Below are 9882 nucleotides of genomic sequence, written 5' to 3' on the forward strand. Positions count from 1 at the left end.
TCTTCCTTAAGCCCTTAGAACCTGAAAACACACAAAAGAAGCATAAAGGACTAAAATAACTAGAGAAACATAACGTAAATGCACGAGAACAAGCCATTTAAGTCGCATGAATATGCTCCTATCAGTCGGCCAGCTCCCTATAAATACCTCATCTCCACCATTCTCTGGTAAGCTTTTGCTAGACACTTAAGCCCTAAACACTCATTCTTTTCAGAGTTATTGAATTAGGCATCATAAATTCATTGGCTATCCCCCTCCCCTACCTCGTGGGCATATGAGGATTTGGCCTTGATCAAATGTGTTTATTGTCTTGTAAATACAAATTCGTTAAGACTGAAGATGACGAAGTTTTGCTACCACAAAATCTAATAAAGCATCGGGGGACCTTAACTCACACAACACCAGTTTGGCAAGGACTTTGAACAATTAGTGTTATGAATAGAAGAACAAAAACAATTGTGGTCATTTTCTCCCTTTCAAGGAATGCTACTGCCACTATTTATTATAAATGATAAATATTTTAGAATGTTTCTGCAAAATTTACCCATAAGCGCTTTTAGTTTTCAGAAGTAGTATTAGACATGCATTTGGACTGCACTAACATTAGGGGTATGCAATTTGGATAGAAATATCTTTTAACCGATTCCATATTAGAAAGATATTTCTCATTAATTCAATGAATAACTTTACACTATGGGTATTTATACAAAGCCATCACAGCTAACAGAAAAGAGATAACAACCATAACAAACTAAAGATTTCTTATCCTTTCTTAATCTCTAAGTGTTGTCTTTTGTAGGTGTAATTACATTTTTATCCTTAATATCCCCCCTCAAACGAAACTATGGTATTCTTAGTTGAAGTTTGTCATGGAGAAGCAGGAACCTGGGCTTTGACAGAGACTTGGTGCAAATATCGGGGATCTGATATGTGTGCACACAAAATGCACAGAAACTTGGTTTGCTAGAACCTTTTCACGAATGTAATGGTAATCTATTTCTACATGCTTAGTTCGAGCATGGAAAATGGGATTTTTTGCTAAGGAAATGGCAGAGACATTATCAAACCATAACTGGGGGGAATGAGGCAGAGTATAAGCAATGTTAGCAAGGAGTTTGCATAGCCATGTGATTTCTGCAGCGGTATTAGCAAGAGACTGATACTCAGCTTCTGTTGATGATCGAGCAACAGTAGGTTGCTTCTTGGCACTCCAACTAATAAGTGAGTTGCCAAAGTAAATGCAATAACCTCCTGTAAATCTTCTGTCTAAAGAGCACCCTACGTAATCTGCATCAAAAAAAGCTTGAATAGATGGAAACTAAGAACACTTGGAGAACCATAATCCAAGATCAAGAGAGCCTTTGAGATATTGGAGAATGTGTTTCACTGCTTGCATATATGAGATTCTTAGACTATGCATGAACTGATAAACCAAATTAACAACAAAATTGAGATCAGGTCAAGTCCAGGTTAAGTACTGAAGAGCTCCAACTAGAGATCGATATTCAAAAGCATTTGCAAGCAGAGGAGAAGAGTGATCAAGCTTAGTGGTATTGAGAGGAGTGTTGCAGGGCTTGGCACCTTCCATTTTTGCTTTTGTCAGGAGATCCAAAATATACTTAGTTTGATTGATAAAGATACCTGAAGATGATCTTTTAACTTCAATGCCAAGAAAATAGTGAAAAACACCAAGATCCTTAATGGGAAAAAGGGCACTAAGTTGGGTGATGACTTGTTGACAAGCTGCAAATGATGGTCTAGTCACAAAGATATCATCCACATAGACTAGGATGAATACCAAAGTGGGAGATCGCTTTACAAACAGAGAGTGATCACTTTGAGAGCCTTGGAACCCAATAGATAACAAAGCCTAATGAGCCTGTTTTAAGCCATCATACCAAGCTCGAGGAGCCTGTTTTAAGCCATATAAAGATCTGTGAAGACGACAAACATGATGTGGTTTAGCTGGATCTTCAAAGCTAGGTGGCTATTGCATGAACACGGATTCAGTAAGGGTACCATGGAGAAAGGCATTGCTGACATCTAATTGATTAAGAAACCAATCATATTGGGCAGCAAGAGCGAGAATGAGTCGAATAGTCACATCTTGGCCACTGGACTAAAGGTTTCAGTGTAGTCCAGACCATCTTGCTGGTGAAAACCTTTATACCTGTCAATAGATCCATCGGGTTTCCGTTTGATCCGAAAAACCCACTTACAGCCTACAAGGTTAAGAGAAAAGGAAGGAGGTATGAGAGACCAAGTACTACTGTTGATAAGGGCATTAAACTCCTCTTGCATTGCTGTACACCAATGGGAATATTTGGAAGCTTGTAAGTAGGTTGTAGGAATATAGTCAACTGCAAGATGTGGATGAATGAGGTGCTTAGTTGTAGTGAGGGCTTTGGGTTTAAAAATTCTTGACTTGGATCTTGTTTGCATAGGGTGAATATTGGTAGATGGTGTAGGCTGTGAGGAAGTGGAATTTAAAGGAGTTGCAGAAGTTGATGATGATGCATGATGTGAAAAAGTGGATATGGATGGTGAGAGTGGTGCAGGATTCAATGGAGTGGATGGAGATATTGATAATGGTGGTGAAGAGACAGTTTGGGGAGGGAAAAGAGTAAATGTGAGAGATGATGTAAAGGGAGATTGGTATAAGGAAGAGGTAACAGATGTAGATGAAGAAAAATGCATGGAATGAAATGGAAAGGTTGATTCATAAAAAATAACATGCCTTGAAACATATAATTTGTGAGTGGATGGATGTAAATAGAGATAGCCCTTATGATTTAAGTTATACCCCAAGAAGACATAGGTCTTGCTTTTAGGATCTAGTTTTGAAGATGTGTACGACTTCAGCTAAGGGAAACAACTGCAACCAAATACCTTAAGAAACTTATAGTCTGGTGTTTTCTTGAAGAGAGACTGCCAAGAAGAATATCTAGAGATAGTAGGTAACCTGTTAATGAGATAGACAGATGTAGCAAAAGCCTTAACCCAATAAGCATGAGGCACTTTAGATGCTGCCAAGAAAGTTCGAGCAGTCTCAACTATGTGCCAGTGCTTATGTTTTGCACACCCATTTTGCTCAGGGGTGTGGGGACAAGTGAGCTGATGTTGAATACCATGGCTAGCTAAGAACTGAGAGACATCAATGCTAACAAATTCTCCACCAGAATCTGACCATAAGGCAATAAATTTTGTACACAGAGAGTTTTCAACAAGTAATTTCCATTGCATAAAAGTGGAGAGTACATCAGATTTACACTTTAAAGGATATAACCAGCAATATCTGGTATAGTTATCTAGGAAAATGACATAGTATCAAAAACCTTGATGAGAAATTGTGGGTGAAGGTCCCCAAACATCCGTATGGATACATTCTAAAGGTGCTGGTAGTACAAATAGTACTTTAAAAATGAAGTTTAGAACATTTCCCTAGTGCACAATCTGAGCAAAAAGTTTTATTTAAACCATCAACAACAGAAATACATGATTGAGATGCCAACTTATTTATGATCTCCACAGAAGGGTGGCCCAATCTTTGATGCCAAAGATGCCTTGGAGTTTTGATAGATGCAGTTAAAGCTTGATGAGAATTAGTAGGAAATGATGATTAGTAGAGTGGATAGAATCCATGTTGAACTGGACCTTTAAAAAGCATCCTTCCCGAAGAAAGATCCTTCACAGTGAAGTGAAAATGATAAAGATACATAGAGCAGGAGTTGTCAAGTAGAAATTGATTTGCAGAGAGAAGGTTATGCTTTAAGTCAGGGACATGTAAAACATGCTTCAACGTCAAAGAATTAGTAGAAGTATGTAAACATGATGAGCCAGAGTGGAGAATAGGCAAACCTTTGCCATTGCCAATATACACTTGCTCAGGACCAGTATATGCTTTTGGATTCTGAAGATTGGCATACGAATTCGTCATGTGTGAACTAGCACCAGAGTCGGCAATCCAGGTAGGAGACTGATTGGAAGTATTGGCAACCAATGCAGAATGAGAAGCTTTGCCATTGTAATTTTGATCCATGCAATGATGACAGTCACAAGCTTTATGATCTGGTTGTCGACAAATATGACAGAATAGCTTTCGATTTGAAGAGTAATTGTTGCGAGCTCCATGATTGAATCTTTGATTGGTGTTTCAAGTGTAGTTATTCCTGCCATGGTTGAATTTTTGATTTCCATGAGATACCCCGATTTGTACTCAGATAATTGCAATCCACATTGCGACCTTGAATCGTGAAATGAGGAACATGCTGAGCAGCAAAAGCTTGGGGAGTAGAATTTGCAGGCAAGGGAAGAATACCAGTAGAGGAATGATACGCCTGAAATGGTGCAGGTGAAACGGTTTTCTTCCGATAGTTGAGTTGAATTTCCTTATTGAGAAGTAAGCCATGCAATTCATCAATAGTTGTGGAACCAATACGGAATTGAATAGCATCCACAAAAGAGTCAAATTTGGGAGATAAGCCATGGATAAGTTCTGAATCTTCCACAGGAACACCAACATTTGCAAGTGCATCTACGATTTCTTCAATTTGCTGGAGATATTGAGCAGCAGTCAAATCACCTTTAACAAGACGGCGAAGACGAGAACGAAGCTCATGAATGTGTGACTGAGATGCAGTGGCGAGTCGCGATTCCAATTTCGCTCAAAGTTCTCGAGCAGAAGTCACGCCAACTGTGTAGGGGATTAAAGATTCAGAGAGAGTGGTATTAATCCAGATAAGAATGTTCTAATCATTCTCAAACCAAGTAACATAGGTTGGGGTGAGAGTTGCAGTGAGATTTCCAGAGGAACCAAGAAGATATTTGGGCGGCGCTGCCATAGTTCCGTCAATGAGACCAGTAAGATTGTAATGACAGAAAATTGGACCAAACAAGGCACTCCAGGTTAGTTAATTTGTAGTTGTAAGCTTGATTGGAACCATGGATCCAATGTTTTGGATCGTGATGGAAGAAGAAATCGCAGAATTAGGGTTGGGGATTGCATCAGGAATCAGATGAACAAGAGAATTTGATTCCGAAGATGGAGATGCAGTAGTCACCATAGCTGGAGATAGAGGAAGAGATCGCGATAAGAGCAAGAATCACGATCAAGAAGCACGATCAAGATCAAGAATGCGATCAATTGATCGGAGAAGACAAAGAAGATGAGGTGGTGCAGAGAGAAGTGAGAAGAAGGGATCGAAAATTGGGGGTCGTGAGACTTAAGGCGAGTGATACCATATTAGAAAGATATTTCTCATTAATTCAATGAATAACTTTACACTATGGGTATTTATACAAAGCCATCACAGCTAGCAGAAAAGAGATAACAACCAGAACAAACTAAAGGTTTCTTATCCTTTCTTAATCTCTAAGTATTGTCTCTTGTAGGTGTAATTACATTTTTATCCTTAATATTCCAAACCGAAATATTTGAAAATATTCCATTTGATTCAAATTCGAAAACGAAATTCCAATATCTGAAATAATCCTGAAAAAAGTTGGATAGGAATTGGAAAGTATTTAATATTCCGAATCTGAATCCAAATTTCAAAACTTGCATAACTCTATTACGTACACTTAATTACGTACTTATTTTTTAAAAGAATAGTATGATATTTCATTCACTGAGAAAAATGCATTATAAATACATATCATGAAGAACTCGACTCTTAAAAGGTCCTTGCAAACTAGAACTAAAAACAACACAATAAAGCATCACTAATCACAAAGCAATGAGTAGACTTCAAGCATTCATTCGAGCTCATCAGGAACCACAAGATTACACATATATGTAACTATTTTTTAAGGGTTATTATCTCAAATAATCCTTGAAATTGACTCACCCCATCATGATGGTCATTGAAATTAAAAATTGATTAATGTAGCCCAAGAAAATTTGTGTCGCAAATTAATGTGATCATTCTATTATAATTCTGTAGCACATAATAGGCTACCACAATCTAATTAAATATTACCATGTGAATTAAAATATATTTAAATAATAAAAAAGTAATATTTATCACATGTCATCCCTAAAGTTCACTTGTCACACCTCGACCCGGGCGGGACCACTTCCCGAGCCCCTTCCACCACCGTAGCACGATATTGTCCGCTTTGGGCTTACCATTCCCTCACGGTTTTGTTTTTGGGAACTCACAAGCAACTTCTCAGTGGGTCACGCATCATAGGATTGCTCTAGCCCCCTTCTCGCTTAACTTCGGAGTTCCTACAGAACCCGAAGCCAGTGAGCTCCCAAAAGGCCTCGTGCTAGGTAGAGATGGGAATATACATATAAGGATCATTCCCCTTGGCGATGTGGGATGTCACAATCCACCACCCTTAGGGGCCCGACGTCCTCATCGGCACACACGTGACCAGGGTTAAGCTCTGATACCAAATTGTCACATCTCGACCCGGGCAGAACCACTTCTCGAGCTCCTTCCACCATCGTAGCACGATATTGTCTGCTTTGGGCTTACCATTCCCTCACGATTTTGTTTTTGGGAACTCACGAGCAACTTCCCAGTGGGTCACCCATCATGGGATTGCTCTAGCCCCCTTCTCGATTAACTTCGGAGTTCCTACGGCACCCAAAGCCAGTGAGCTCCCAAAATGCCTCGTGCTAGGTAGAGATGGGAATATACATATAAGGATCACTCCCCTGGGCGATATGGGATGTCACATCATTGCTCCTTTTACTGATTATTGATATGGATCATGTGGATTTTATACGACGGACCTATGCGAACAATAATTATGATCGTATTAGTCTGTGGCTTCTTGTTGGCAAAGTGTTGGAGGGTCATGGGGTGGGAGTCTTTCCTCCTCTTACGTTTGCTTTGCCCTAACTCCTGACAACTCTTGCAAGTAGCCCTACATAACCCCAGTGCGAAAATATAAAGAATAAGAAGAAAATAACCCTGTATACACATAGTGCCTATACAAAATTGCATTTCCAAAATTACAAGTCACTTCAGAAGGAAAGGCCAGAAAAGGTTTTGGATTTCTCATTGGATGCCAACAAAGTGTTGATTTGGTCTCTTGGGTGGGAGGGGAACAAGAAGATGAACAGATCATCATCATCATCATCATCATCATCTTCTTCTTCTTCTTCTTCTGCTTCTTCTTCTTCTTCTTCTTCTTCTTCTTCTTCTTCTTTTTTCAAGTTTTTAATTATACCAAAATATTTTTTACGTCATTTTAATATTTTTAATCTTATGACAATATTTAATTAGACCTGTGGGACCTTATTATGTGACACTAGCATATATCAAAATTTTTGATAGAATTCTGGCGGGACTACCACATTGATTTGCGACACACTTTTAGGGATTACATTGATTGATTTTCAATTTTAGAAATCATCTTGATGGGATGAGACAATTTCAAGGATTATTTGTGATAAAATCATTTTTTTTTAATTACAATTCCCTTAAGGCTTATTAGCCGAAATTGCCCTTGAAACTGCCATTGAGTCTTAGTTTAGCCCCTGAAATTGGTTTTGTCTCACTTTACCCTTTGAAACTGACATTTTCAACTCTTTTGTCTCACTTTATCCACTTCCTTTAATGGACTGTTAAATTTAAGGGTATTTAGACATTTCAGTTTTTACAAATTTATTTACCTCTAGCCTACACACTAAACAAGTTTTAATTTGATTTTTGACAACTCTAATTCAAACGCATAAATTTTGGGCATTTTTATAAACAAATTATTCAAAATTCCGAGCAATAAAATCATTGCATCAACCAAAATAAAGGTTACATTTGTTTGTAGAGTCATTTCACTTGCAAGATATCCATGTATTGGCTCGAAATTTTGCAATTAAAAATTGTTCATTACAACAAAATCATTATATCATTAAGCTATCCTCTCCAATTAAATACTTCCCAAACCAAAAAAATCATTTAAAGCAAATGTACACAGTTTGAACAAGCTCATGCCTAGTGGAATCAGTGCTCAATAATTTGAAATTTTTGTTTCAAACCGTACGTATTTGCTTTACATGATTTTTTAGTGTGGAACAAGCCCAAAATTTATGTGTTTGAATTAAAGTTGTCAAAAATAGAATTGAGACTTGTTTAGTGTGGGAGCTAGAGGTAAATAAATGTGTAAAACCTAAAATATCTAAAATACCCTTAAATTTAGGTGTCTATTAACAGAAGTGGGTAAAGTGGGACTAAAGAGTTGAAAATGTTAATTTTAGGGGGCAAAGCGAGATAAAACTAGTTTCGAAAGGTAAACTAAGACTCAATGACAGTTTCATGAGGCATTTCGACTAATAAACCTTCCCTTAAACATATTACATAAAATAAATAAATAAATAAATAAAAAAGAAGAATTTGAGAACTATAAAATTTTATATTAGGTAGAGAGAGCCATGGATACGAGTCATATGACATACTTTTTATGTTGGTATAGATGAAGTCATAAAACTCTCGTAATTTTGAAATGCTGAACTAATCTGATTCTAAAAATACCGAATTCGGCATAAATTTCAAAATTTCAGTTTTGAAATTGGAAATATGTATGTCTGATCCGGCCGAAAAATCAACATTCAAAGAATGGAAGAATAAATTATTTTCTTTTATAAACGTAATCGTATAAATCTGAAACAAATTTAGTTAACAAATTAAAGCAATTAACAAAACTAATCATATACTTATATATGCCTTTCCTTTCGTAGTCCGTTGATCTTCTACCAAGGATCCACACTGTAATCGCAGTCCTTTGACACAATCTTGGCCTCCGTCGTCAGCTTATCCACCGTTAGATCACACCCAACCTTCACAGTAATCGTCCACGTCTTAATGGGCCCCACTTTAATTCTAACGGGCATTCTTATGTCCAATTCCAACGGTACCTTCCCCTGCCTCTGCGCATCCACTAACCCCTGCTGCACCGTGCTCGTCAGCTTGATCCCGGACCCCTTCAACGCCGTTCGGAACTCCGTCACGTTCTTCGACGGCTGGTAAAACGCCGGCGTAGCGCCGTCACACAATTTGACATCAGAGTAGAAGAGTTTGACGGAGTTCTTTTTCCCGTAGTAGATCCCGATCTTCTTGTTAGGGTTTTGGACTCGAACGGTGACCTGGATCTCCGGCGAGATGGTGGAGGATGGAGATGGCGTTGTCAAGTTGAATCCTTTGAACGCGATGCTTTCAATTGAGTAGTTGGGGGACTCGGGGCGGACCACGAGGTAGAAGATGCCGGCGGCTGCGGCGGAGAGGAGGATGAGGGCGGCAACGAGGCCGAAAAGCCAGCAGAAGCAGCAGCGGCAGGAGCTCCGGCGAGGGTTCTGGCGAGTGTAGTTCTTGTAGCGGGTTGCGTTCTCTGGCGGCGGGACGCGGTAGACTTGGTCCTTGGGGATCTGGATGACGTAGGTGCCCGGCGGAGGGACTAGTTTCTCGGACTCCGGAGGGGAGGGTGTTCGGGTGGATTGTGGCGAGGAGGTGTGAGGAAACTGCGTGGTTTCGTTGTGTGAGGGCGAGCCGCGCGGGTGGACTCGGTCGGCCATTGTGGACTGCAGTAGAATTGGAAAATGAGGAGTCGGCCGGCGGAGCTTTGTCTAATTATCAAGCAGACCGCACACCACTGCAGGCCTCAGAGAAAGTTAGAGAGAGAGAGAGAGAGAGAGAGAGAGAGTATGAGGAGGTGACATTTGGGTTTATATCTACAGAACGAAACATTCTGATCTCTGAAGTCCGGAACCGCGTACAAGAAGGGTATATATGGAAATTCAAACTAAAATTCTTTTTCAATCAAAATTTTAGGTAAATATGAAATGAAATCAAATGCATAGATTCGTACCGAAATTTTAGGGTGATAATTAGCAATCTTTACTATATAATCTCTACTAATTAATAAAACGTTCATTGT

At 39.1% G+C, this 9882-nt stretch overlaps 1 protein-coding gene across 1 annotated transcript; it reads right to left on the reverse strand.

Annotated features, from left to right (window-relative positions):
• Nucleotides 1-8568: 8568 nt before the first annotated feature.
• Nucleotides 8569-9677, reverse strand: LOC103951825 (NDR1/HIN1-like protein 13). The gene has a single exon (XM_048588108.1). It carries the CDS (start codon nt 9518-9520, stop codon nt 8702-8704), a length of 819 nt encoding a protein of 272 aa, XP_048444065.1. The 5' UTR covers nt 9521-9677; the 3' UTR covers nt 8569-8701.
• Nucleotides 9678-9882: the final 205 nt, after the last annotated feature.

Source organism: the organism of the source record quoted next, unplaced genomic scaffold (genome assembly GCF_019419815.1).
Source record: "Pyrus x bretschneideri cultivar Hongxiangsu unplaced genomic scaffold, Pyrus_bretschneideri_v1 Contig272, whole genome shotgun sequence".
Lineage (NCBI taxonomy): Eukaryota > Viridiplantae > Streptophyta > Magnoliopsida > Rosales > Rosaceae > Pyrus > Pyrus x bretschneideri.